This window comes from Indicator indicator, chromosome 20 (genome assembly GCF_027791375.1).
Source record: "Indicator indicator isolate 239-I01 chromosome 20, UM_Iind_1.1, whole genome shotgun sequence".
In the NCBI taxonomy this organism is placed as follows: domain Eukaryota; kingdom Metazoa; phylum Chordata; class Aves; order Piciformes; family Indicatoridae; genus Indicator; species Indicator indicator.
In genome coordinates this window covers 14880804-14893164 of record NC_072029.1, presented here as the reverse complement: position 1 = coordinate 14893164, position 12361 = coordinate 14880804, and the positions used below count along the sequence as shown (strand labels likewise).

The 12361-nt window shown below is 39.9% G+C and overlaps 1 protein-coding gene across 2 annotated transcripts in view; it reads left to right on the top strand.

Annotated features, from left to right (window-relative positions):
• RBM33 (RNA binding motif protein 33) overlaps window positions 1-12361 on the top strand; it is an 81705-nt gene that overhangs the window by 49455 nt on the left and 19889 nt on the right. For both annotated transcript variants that reach the window (XM_054390250.1, XM_054390251.1), the window contains 5 exons: window positions 1161-1320; window positions 2126-2457; window positions 3298-3540; window positions 4351-4638; window positions 10040-10675. In XM_054390250.1, the coding sequence (XP_054246225.1) occupies window positions 1161-1320; window positions 2126-2457; window positions 3298-3540; window positions 4351-4638; window positions 10040-10675 (1659 nt within the window). The remainder of the gene's footprint in view (window positions 1-1160; window positions 1321-2125; window positions 2458-3297; window positions 3541-4350; window positions 4639-10039; window positions 10676-12361) is intronic.

Here is a 12361-nt window from a genome sequence, read left to right as displayed (position 1 = left end):
ATGGAAAGCTTCTTTGTCTTCTGGTACTCAGTGCCGAGCAGACTTTAAGTTTCCAGGACAAATACCCATTTCTGTCATGTGAGAAATTATTTTCCGTAGTATTTTTGCAGGACAAATAGGATAGTGTGAGACTGCACATACTGTTGGTGGTGAGGGCAGCTCAACACTGTAACTTAGTTGTTTGGGCCTTTGTTGATAACTACATTTCAGTGTAGCAGAGAGTGTTTGGTCTGAAATCTGTTTGTGAAAAGCTTGTCTTCAGCAATTGCAAGCTTTAAGATGAGCATCAAATACACACACAACTTCTTTTAGAATCTGTATAAAGAGGAGAACAAGGATGTTCATAGATTATTTTCCTTACTTATTTGATTTACATACACAGAAGGAAGTGCTTGAGAATGATCTATGTAAAGCAAAGCTTCTGCTTATCAGAGGTTTCCAACACGTTTTCTCAACTTTTGATATAAAAGAAAAAAATGATAATGTGAATTACTCAATTAGGTGTGTCTTCTGCAAAAAAGGCTTCTGCTTTTGGATTAACATTGTGCTTTCTTCAATATATGAAGGTTCACTTGACATCTTAAAAACACTTACTGGAAGAAAGATAATTTTTGCACTCTTTCATATAATGCTTCAGATGCTAAGTGATGAATAGACAGAAATGCTACTCTCCTGTTAATTCTTTTTGAAAGACAATTTCTTTAATTGTCTGGAAGCCATAAATTGGCCTTTCCCGTCTTTCTCTGAGTAAAGCTGCTTCACTTCTGTAGCTTAACTTGCACTAAATTGATGGTGAAGAGTAGGATGGTTTAAGAAGATAAATGTCAGAAACATCTTCTAAAGTAGACATTCAGATTTTTTTTGGATTAATGGGAAAGAGGTCAATAATTGTGTGGATTTCAATAAGCTTGCAAAGAAATGGCATTCCTGTGGTGCCAGTGATTATTGAAACATAGTGAATTAATTTTAAGATACAGTACTCAGCTTTAATGTATCTTCCGTTGTGAAAGAATGACTCAGTAAAGGCTGCCAGTCTGTACGGATGATAGGAGATAACTCATAAAGCAATTATGTTTTAAAAATAAATTAAAAAAAAAATAGCAGGCAACAGATAAGTTCCTGGACAGGATTTTAAATCTTTGTTCTGCCTCATTAAACAGGGCCCTCCAGACTTCCAGCAGCATACGCCTGGACCAGTCCCTACCAACTTCTCCCAAGCTCCAAGGCTGCCAATCCAGGACCAGTGGAGAGGGCCACCACCGCCACCACCACCACTCCCTCCTCCACCTCCTCAGGAAAGAGATCCTTTCTTCTTAGCAGGTAAGAATTTTCATTTCCACTAAGATTAAAAAAAAAATCCGCTTTTTTTTTGTAATGGAAGCTCCTGTTTGGTGTAGCCAGACTAGTACATGCCAAAAATTCCAGTGGTCCAATAGCTTTTGACTTTTTTTCATGTAATTGTGTGTCTCCATCTCTAACTACTAGCAATCTGATACAAAGCAAAATTAATATTGAAGTGATTTGTTGCAGTAAAGTTGTGATTTGTTACATTTTAGATAGCTGGTACTCTGCCTACGCTTTGGTTTCTACTAGTAACTGTTTCAACAACCAGGACTATGTGTGTGCTGTAAGAAATCTACTAAGGTTAGCTGAAACAACACAGCATTGCAAACAAAATAGATACTGTATGCATGTGTGTGTATATACATGTGTAATACACATATGTGTAATGCTTGTGTTACTGGCAATTTACACACACAAAATAGGTAGAAATTTGATAAATACCTGGTCATAAATGGGATCAACATTATGAGTTCTTGTGTTGTTTAAACTATAAGCCCAGGCATCCTTCACTGATTTCATTAAAGGAGAATTTCTAAAAGGGATTGCTAATTTCAGCAGAGCACCAGTTGTGTTGGTTTTTCCAAGATCAATTCCATTTATACACAAGTGGCAGAAGCAAGAGAAACGTAACCTTGAGGGTAGCTCTTCAGAATGAAAGCATCCCATGCCATTTTGCTTTCTACCAATTTCAGGTTACTTTCCCAATAAAAATAGAGCTTTATGATTGAAAACTGTGTTTGTCCCAGGGACGCTGTCATGTAATCACTTACGATTCCCACAGATCCAAGGTTTCCAGGCCATCCCTTGTTTGAGCAGCGAAGCCCCCCCCCCCCACCACCTCCTCCGCTTCTGAACAGCGCACATCCTGTCCCTGCCCAAAATCCGATGCCATTTGCCCAGCCTGGGCCAGCGTTTCCTCAGCAGGGACAGCAGCCTGTGTTTCCCCGAGAGCGGCCGGTTCGGCCCAACATGCAGCCTCAAGGCCCTGTGGGGATTCTCCACTTCAACCAGCCAGGTGCTGCAAATCCACGGCCCTTCATTCCTCCGAGGCAGCAGTTCCTGCAGGCTCCGGGGCAGCCCTTCCTGACCACACATGCCCAGCCCAATATGCAGGTATGATGCTGTGGCAGAAGGGCCCTGCTGGGACAGTGGCCAGTGTCCCGGTGTTTGTGGGCTTGTAGGGTGATTGAACTAACCCTTGAACTACCACACGTAACTACAGTGGGCTTCTTTGAGATGCTGAGGCATGAGGCAGATGGACCTGTAACACTTGTTATTGCAGTGCCTGGGGAAGTGGCTCATTTTCTCTCCTGGTGCCAGCACTAACGTGTTTCCGGTAGTGAGCCGCAGCCCAGTCCTGGCTCGTAAGGAGCTTCTAGCTCAGCAGAGGCAGGGAGAACGGCCCCGGCTCCCTGCCTCATCCCCAGCTCCCTGCCTGGTCAGCGGCAGGGTGGGAGCGCCCTCTGCCGCTTATCTGTGGAGCCGGGCAGGGAGCTGGCCACCTCCCGCCAACCGGGAGGAAAGCTGATTGGGGAAGCTTAAAGTAGGGAAACAGTTTGGGGATGTGCAGCGCAACGTGGAGGGCTCTGCACGTTCCATGGGCTTTGTGCGGGGTCTTTTGATGGTGCTTGTGTTTTGAATGAGGAAAAATCCTCAAATAACAGTCATTTTAGGGGAAAAACAATACAAAAGCACTAAGCAAACAAAATAGAATAGAGGCAGAGGACAGGATACCATGCATTCATTTTTTTTCTGCTTCAGCTGTTGGCTTACAGAGGTTTAAGTGTAGAACTATCTTGCACAGTCTGTATTAGCCTGATTTTTACTCGGTATTTTTTTTTATTTGGTCCATAGCTGCTTATAAATTCCTTGAGGGCATGAGAGGCTAGAGCTACTTTTCAGCAGTTTATTACCTTGAAACTAAACCTAAATTATCTTTTTCTTCATGTGAAGGGTCCCTTGCATCCTCCGTTACAGCCTCAGCCACAACCTCAGCCTCAGCAGCACCATCACCAGCAGCAGCCACCCCATCACCAGCAGCAGCAGCAACACCATCATCACCTCCAAGGACCACCACAGCCCTTGATGCCCATGAACCAGCCACAGTTCAGGCCTCATATGCAGGCCACACAGCAGCAGCCAAATAACAACAGGATGCAATGTCAGCCACGACAGAGTCCAATGAAGCCAAGGCATGTAAGTACTATGTACATCAGTGTTACCTTGCTTAGTTCTGCATGAGTAACAGGTGTGTAACTCACTACATCAAACTCACTAGTGTGCTTTTTCAGTCCCACTTACACCCTTCCTGCTCTGTCCCCTTCTTTCACCATTTCTTGTTCCTTTTCTGCTTTGATTTTGATAACAATAGCACGTGTATCTTTCCTTTTTTTTTTTTTTCCTCCAATTATCAGTGTTTTTCTTGATCTGGATCCAGTAAGAGATGATGCAGTTGCCCCAAAACTGGCAAACAAGGGTTTTTGAAGGATAGGTCTGCTTAAGAACGTTTTTAAAACTGCTGAAAGGCTGTGATCTTGTGGGAGCCCTGTTCACTGACACTGCCTTTCAATTGAAGGCATCTCTGTACCACTGCTAATAAGCTTTCTGGTTCAGATAGTGCCAGCCACATCCTGTGAGTTTGCTCCTGTGCAGTGCATTCTCTTGCTTGGTAGGTGAGGGAACGCAAGAGTCTGAAGCAGTGCCCAAGAAAACACAACTATAGTTCAGAACAGTTGCTTTAAGTAAGGAAGTAAATCACACAGTGAAGCTAGTTTATGAGGGAAATGTTAAACATGGGAGATTCAGTTTTGCTTTTAATTAAAAAAATAAAGCTGTTGTTAAAATGTTTTCATTGCTGTAATTTTTCATCTCACATTGAAAAGATCATGCCTTTTTGAAAAGCCTTTTTTTCCCCCCAACTTAATCAAATCAAGAAAATGTGAAACAGAATACACTTTAATCTGGTTTGTAGTGGAAGCCTGCAGTTGTTGTCCTTCTGCTTTTCAGAGCACACCGGCACAAAACATTGTCAAGCGTCCCAATCAGCAGCTACAGTCAACTGCTCCACGAAATAGTAACTTGCGAGAGTTGCCAATAGCACCATCACATGCCCTGGAAATGAGCAACAACAGGCGAACCTCTACTCCAGCCGCTCAGGTCAAACCCATTACCAGCACGATGTCTGCCACCAAGCCTGTGGCTGATGCTGGAAGCACACAGGGAAGGCCTGAGATGAAACCTAAAACTGTCACCCCAGTTGGCCAAGCAAAATCAGAAGTAAAATCTGAACCAGAGGTAAGCATTTTTTTCCCCTCTTTTTTTGTTTTTTAGAACACCACCACCACCACCAAAAGCCTGAAGCCCCCAAACAAGAAACCAAGAATTCCCACCTTTAAAAAACTTTCCTAGTCTCACTTGTGAACTGTAAGCACACTTAAGGTATTATTCACCCAGTAGTTTTCAGTACCACTAGAGGCCTCCCTTCTGAGTTGCACTTTTCTTTTTAATATGATAGCAAAAGCAGTCTCCATTGATTGAAAAAAGAAAAATGTCTGGAAGGTTAGCAAGTCTGTGATGAATCTGTTTTACTGGAAGAAGAATAATTTCCACTATGAAAAGGGAGAGGTTGAATAAAAGCCTCTGAAATACACATTATGCCCATTTTTATCTTCCAAGATTATGAGCTTTTTTATTTTTTTAGGCAATCGCATTCTGCATGCATAAAGCATCTTTGTCTTCCATTTCCTGTGATGCTGTGTGGTTCAAAAGGAAAAAAAAAAAGGCTATTTGGGGAGCGTTTTCCTTGTGGTTTTTTTCCTTTTGTCAGTGTCCTAGGTTTTAGAGCACTCACACAGGAGGGTGCAGTTGCATCATCTGTGGAGCTTCTTGCTCTTAAAGAAAATCTCTCTTTTGTGAGACCTTGTGGCATGAGGGAAAACAGGAGATGCTCTTAACATTTTCTGTTTTGGAGAAAAGGATGCCTTTTGCTCTGTTAGTACTCTGCACAATCAAAAATTGAGATGCCAGTGTTTTGAGCTCCACTGGAATACGCAGTGTGAACAGATGACCATTTGCTTGCACAGGTTGTCCTGGAAGCTAGAGGGGATTCCATGATCACTGGTAGTTTGAGAGAGTGAGTAGGGCTGCACTGATGGTGCTATTCATCCTGAACATCAGAAGGTACCAGAGGAACCCGACGGCTAGATGTTCCCTGTATAATTTCTGCGTGTCAAGTTATTCTGAGCAGAATTGTAATTCTTTAGTTTGGTTGACCATGAACCTTGTCTCAAGGACCAGATTTTCTTCAACTGTTGAAAGCTTCAATAATGGTAATACTGCCTTCCCTTTAAGCTGCTCATGATTAGCTTTTCATCATCTTCTTGAATGAGGGATGGTCATAACTAATTTTCACAAATGAGGCACAAAAGAAACCATTAGCTGGTAGTGTTTGACCTCCTGTTCACTTACTTTTCAGTGGGAATATTAAAATCCTTACTTCAGCTTTTCAGCTTTAAAGTTTGGTCATTTTTTAAGAAAGGAAAAAAATAATCCCCTTCTCCTCAATTCAGTCTCTTGGAATAATCTCAGAAAAGAGACTCTTCAAGAAGTCTCTGTCTCTCAGGCCATTAGTAAGGTAAGTTAGGAAGCAAATCTGCTACCAACCTCCCCATCTAAAACACCTTGAAGTTCTTCCATCATTTAGTACTATGAAAATTAAGGTATTAGTTCTGACATTTCTCAATATCCTAATGTCATTTAGGAAATTGAACTAATATTTTTCACTTCTCTCAATCAAAGAATTAAAAAAAAAAATCAAGAAACCAAAAGACAAAACACCAAAGCAGTCATCTTGTCTCCATTTTAAATTTCAAACCTATCCTAACAAACCTGTAGATAAGGCATGGTGTTTTACAAATAAAGCTTTCTTTACATTTCAGTGTCAAAGCTATCACTGAAAGCAGTTTGATACCTGTTTTATGTATGTTTTTGCAAAACAGGATTTAAAAAAGTTACTTTGGAAAGAATTATTTCTACCTGACTTCCCTATTATTAACTGTAGATACACTGGCAAGTACTAGAATAGTCTGTGACCGTGTGCACACAGAACTTTCTGTAAAACTGGACTTGAAATAAAGCCTTGTGCTGCAGTGTGGTGGCAGTTGTCCCTTTTACAGCTGTGCCAGTGTCGTGATCTTGTTTGCTGATGATGCTTATTGACACTTCTACAAACAGGATTGCTGCACTAGTAACGTTAATTTCCAAGCATTCAATGATATTCCTAACTGTCATTGTAATGTAGTACATTTCTCTCCTGGTAAAGGTTTCCAGGCTTTTTATGTGGTTTTCTGTAATTGGCTAAATTTGGCCTATTCTTTTGCTTTCTATGAAGATGAGAAAGAGTTAAGTTCTGTCATCTTTTCTAGCTGTATTGCTCATAACTGAATTGGGCAGGTTATTTTGCAAGTGTCTTCAACTGGAAAATTATTAAGACTTTTCTTTGCATCCTTCTTCCTGAAGAGTGAGTGGCCATATTTATGAATGCTCTGTCATTCAGGAAGCACCAAAAAAATAGTAACAATGGCTATTAAAGGTTTTGCTCACTTTCAAAATAGATGTTTGAAAGGTTTGCAACCTGAGTGACTAGAAGATGAAAAACTGTATTTCTGCTTCTTAAACTTGCATATCCTCAGCCAGAAAACTCATTTGTCAATGAAATTGGATGACTGTGAGCCTAATTCTGCTCATGTTGAGGTCAGTTTAGGATAAGAGCACTTATGCCAATATTAAGAATTTTTTTTAGTTTAAAGTAAGGTGAGAATGTAGAAAGGTGATGTGAATCTCTTTAAAACTGACAGCTCAGAGCAGAAGAGCTGTACTGATGTTACTGCTTACATTGCAGTTAATCTCACTGATGCTGAAAAAAAACCTTCCCATTCTGTTCTCCCAAGAAGGCTCACAATATGGAAAATAGTTACTGTATTTAGTTATTAGACCAAATGTATTGGCATCTTCTTGTCTTTTTGGAAATTAACTACTAGGAAAATTGTATGGGTCCAAATTGGAGTTTTCTCCAGGTTTTGTTATGGTGCCTCCTGTGTTGGAAGATTCGTCTTAGCATGATCTTTTTCCAGTTGGAAGATCACAAGAGGGCAGTGTGCTTCTCAGATTAATTTGTAACCTTGTTCTTAACTCTCTTCCTGTTTCTCCAAGATATTCAGCACCTGTGTTTTGTAGGGTGACTCAGATCTCCCTAGGATTCAGGAGCTGATGTTAGCAGCAGTGTGAAATATGTGATGAATACGTAGGTGCGTTTATTAAAGATATTTTGTGGACTTGAACACAGGCAAATGATGCTATTTGGATCTGATCTTCATCTTTTATGGAGACTTGTCATGCATTTTTGGACAAATTATTTTAGCCTCTTTTTGTTTCTAGTGTTACAACTGGAAAAAAATAAAGAGAAACTTGCTGAAGAGATTTGTGCTCATGCTGCAGATCACACAGTTTTGATTGCTCTGTCCTTACATCTGTTCTACTGAGGGACACAAGTGAGCCTGGTTGCATGATTTTGTTACTTGACAGCAAATCACTATTATGGTATCTGTTTCTTATGACTCTGCATTTCATTCTATAACCTAGTAATAAAGTCTGCAGCTCTCTAAAAAGGTGTGAGGTTTGTATGTCTTGGGGTTTGGTTTGGTTCTTAACGTTCACTACACAAAAAGCAAGCTACTAGGACTTAAATTCATGGTTTAGAGCATATTTTTTCTGTTTCCCTCAGTCAGCAGTACCATTCTAAGTTCTCCTTAGAGAGTGATGTAGAACTTCTGTCTCTCTTTGGTACTTTCCATCAAAGATGCTTTGGACCTTAAGACAGAAGAAAAACTTAGCTCTAAGGCTTGGCCCCTTAAACCATAGTGAAATATGTTGTGCTCAAGAACTGTTCAAAGATGGACAAAAATCTCTGCTTTAAAAATAAATAAACCAAAAAACCCAAAGCAAAAAACCCCACAACCCAAAACAAAACACCAAGCAACAGCAAGAAGCCACAGAAACTATCAAGCCAAAAGTATCCCAAAAAATATAACTCCCAAAACCCAACCAAAAAACTCCCACCACCACAGAGCCAGGGCAATTGATTTGCATCTTTGGCCTTTTTATTCTTATTGTAGAGTTTTCTACAGAAGAAAGTGTTGATGCATCAACAGCTGCTCTATTTTTTTCCTTCTTCACCTACAGATAACGTTGCTTTTAGCAGCAAACCTCCAAGGATAAGTTCTGAACTTGGTGGCAATTTTGAAGGATGTCTACTTTCTCCTAGTTGCTTTTTGGGCAAAATATTTGTGCTTTTATTGTTGTTGTTTTAGGGTTTGGGGCATTGGTTTGTTTGTTTTGGTGTTTGGATTTGCTTTGGTTTGTTCTTTCTTCTTTGTTTTGGCACTTTGAGCCTTGCCTGATTCTGAGACATATCAGGAACTTGAGTTAAAACAAGTTGCACATTTGGGTTCTGTATGTGGGGGGGAAAAAAAAAGACGTTTCTGTTGACAGGAGTTTGCACCCTATTGCTGCAGGGTAAATAAATCTTCATCATGGATTCCCAGGTTGTGAGGAATACGTTAACATTCTTTATACTGAAATTTCCCAATGTGCAAAGTGCTGTTACTTTGAGAGCCAGTTTGAGTAAGGGGGTGATTATTATATCTTGTACTCATTAACGTTTTTAAGTAGTCTCTACAGCTCTCTAACAGTATTTTATATGGTTGAAAAGAAAAAAAGTAATATAATGGAAAAGTTTGTTTCGTATTTTTTAAAAATAGAGATGACTGTATCACCAGAGCAATTTAATTGCTTTTCCAGGGTGAGGAGAACGTGTGTTTCCTTGACTCTTGTCCGTTTGTATACGGCTTTTCATAATAACCCGTTGTGCCAAGGTTTCTAGAAAGGTTTTAGAAAGGCTTTAGAAAGGTTTTCTGATGGTGGTGTAATATTTTCAGAAGGGCCCAGGGCTGGAATATTAAAGGCATTCTCCATATACCATTAATATTCCAACACTGCATTTGGCAACATTTTGATTCTGAAGAGAGTGCATGAGTTCAAGGTCAGAGAGATTGACTTGTGCTGTTCATTATAACCAATTATTGTGTGACAAATGAGTTTGAGATCAGGCTGAAAATTCTGTGAGAAAAATCAATAGTTCTAATCAGGGCCTTTCAGGTCATTTACCACTCTACCTTTTGTTACTTTGTCAGAAAAGAGCAAGATAAAACCTGTGTGACAGTGGGTTGCCTTCGTATTGTTACTTTCTATTTGAAACATATTTTGATATCTTGAGTTACATTAATAGTTTAATTGGTTTTAGAAACTTCTAAATTAATTCCAATTTGTAAAACTTTAGTTATTTATTTATTTTAGTATTCGGATAAGATTTCTCAACTGGTATTGAAGCTTTTCTGTCTGGGAAGTAGTATATCATAAGTCCTAAAACAGATTTGAGTTGTTTGTCTGTAATGAATAGCAAATAAACCTTACCAGCAGATATACTCCACTCATAGCCTTAGTTTGGTATCAAGGAGAATTTAAAAAGCTCTTCAGAGAGCTATGGTTCTACAACATCTGGAACATTATTTAATGTTGTTTTGTGCAAGCTGGGCATTTTTTGAGAATTCTGTAAATTTGTTTGTATTTTCCTTTGTAGTATCCAGATGAAGATGAAGAAACTAGATTGTATCGTTTGAAGATAGAAGAGCAGAAGCGTCTAAGAGAAGAAATTCTGAAACAAAAGGAGCTGAGACGACAGCAGCAGGCTGGTGCTAGAAAGAGAGAACTGCTCGAAAGACTAGCGCAGCAGCAGCAGCAACCTTCTACACAGCAGTCCTACATGCAGCAGGAGGATGACTCCTCTGAGTTCCCCACCAACGGCAGCCCCTATATACCCCACTCTGGCTTACAGACCAGGCAAAATGTGAAAAACAGACTCCTTGTTAAAAAGCAAGATACAGTAGTTCCAAATATCCAACCCAAACCCACTGATTTCCCACAGGCCGGGGCGAATATGCAGTATCAAGGACAGCAGCTGAAGCCAGTGAAGCAGCTGAGGCAGACTAGAACAGTACCTCTGAGTCAGCCTCAGACACCACAGAAAGTCTTACAGACAAAGCCTTCTGCAGCATCGCTGCCCACCACACAGACTGCACGAGTGGCTTCAGTACAAGCAAGGCCCCAGGAGCTGAAGCCTGGCGTGAAAAGGACTGTCATGCAGCGGACAAACAGTAATAGTGGAGATGGGCCCCATGGCGGCAGCAAAGTCAGGGTGATTAAGTTGTCAGGAGGGGTAAGTTTCCAAGGCTCATCTCATGTCTTTGTGTCGTCATGGTTTGTTTTTGTGTGTTTCATTCTGTGTAATCCCAAAATAAAAAATGGGCCTAAACTGATGAGGGAAGTCACAGGTTTAGCAGACCTAATAGTCCATATTTTATATTTTCAATTACTAGCAGTTTTTCAGATATTAATGTTGCCTGTAACCTGACTATCAGGCAGTTATCACTGAACTCACACTGAAATAATATTCCTTTCTTTTAAGCTGTACCTTGAATCTGAAAGACTCCCCAACTGACCTCATTTGCTTAAGGCTAATAGGTCTGGTATTTGGTCAGAGGAGGGGATTTGCTTGGCTGTTTTTTAAGGTTCAGTTAAAAAGGTAGGCTCTGCTTATTTGATAGTTGAAGCCACCTAATTTAGTCGTGTGTAGATGCTGGTGTTAGCGTGGTTTCTATACTCAAGGGAAGATTGTTTTTATTTTCTCGGGAAGTGTGTTGTGAAACTAATTTAAGCGGGGAATGTTTTCTGTTAGAAGCTGAGTTTAAAATGTTACCATTTCACTTCTGCATCTAAATGAGCTTTCCTTATCTTTCGATGAGGGGTCTATTATCTGCAGAGTGTCCCCTGAGCTCTGATGTTGTGGACGACTCACAATGCTGGTCATGATGGCAGTGTGCATATTTTAAGATCTGAGGCTTTGGTTAGAAAGTATCTCGACCAAATTTCTTCCGTCTTAATGAAAAGACAAGTCAATTTGTTAGGGCTCTGAAGAAACTGAGATGAAGGAACATAGCAAGATCATGTTGTCAGTGTGAAATCCATCCTCAAGATTTTATGCTGAGGAGAAAAGAAAGATGTGGTGTGGTTTAATTGCTGTGGTACATTGGAGGTGGACTTTTTTGAAAAATGCCTCTTAAATTATTTGGAGGGTTGATTAAAGAAACTTGCAGAAATGCTGTAATGAAGTGAACAGCGTGTTAACAATGACTAAACAAGGCCTTGGAGGCTAGGCTTTACTCTATAGAAACGGGGAGGAATTCAAAATACCAAAGACTAAACTACTTTATATACATTTTTTTCTACAGCTCATAAAGCTTAAATACACTTAATAGTGAACTGCATAACGACCATGTAGTCTTTCAAAATGCTGACTTTATTGATAATATAGAGCTGACAGTAACCTGATTTACAGGGTTTCTAATTCCCCAGACATGGTAATTTAAGTACAAGAAGTTGAAAGGAATTGATTCTATTTTGCTTAAAAATATGTATATATAAAAATGTCTGCTGGAATCTCAGTGGCCTTCAAGAGGTATGACAGGTTTGTAATTCACAATTAACTGAATAAAGCGATCATGCACAACTTCTTTTATTATGTGGTGAAGCAAAACAATGCCAGTCACCGCTGTGTAGAGATCTTTGTAGCAAGTGGTTATCAGCACCCACAGAAGCATTCACAATGAAATAGTTCTTATCATAATGCTGTGTTTCAGAAAACCAGAAACTACTTGTTTCAGATAAGTCTCATGAGCTTCATTTAATACATCTGTAACCCCTCTTCTATTGTACACAGAAGCAGATTTGCTCTGTCCTTAACTTTCAGATACTGAGGTTTTTGCAAGGAAAAAGTATGTTCTTTACCTGTAGCTTTTAGTACTTTTTTCATACTGCCATGGACATTGTAAATTTTCCTTCCAAC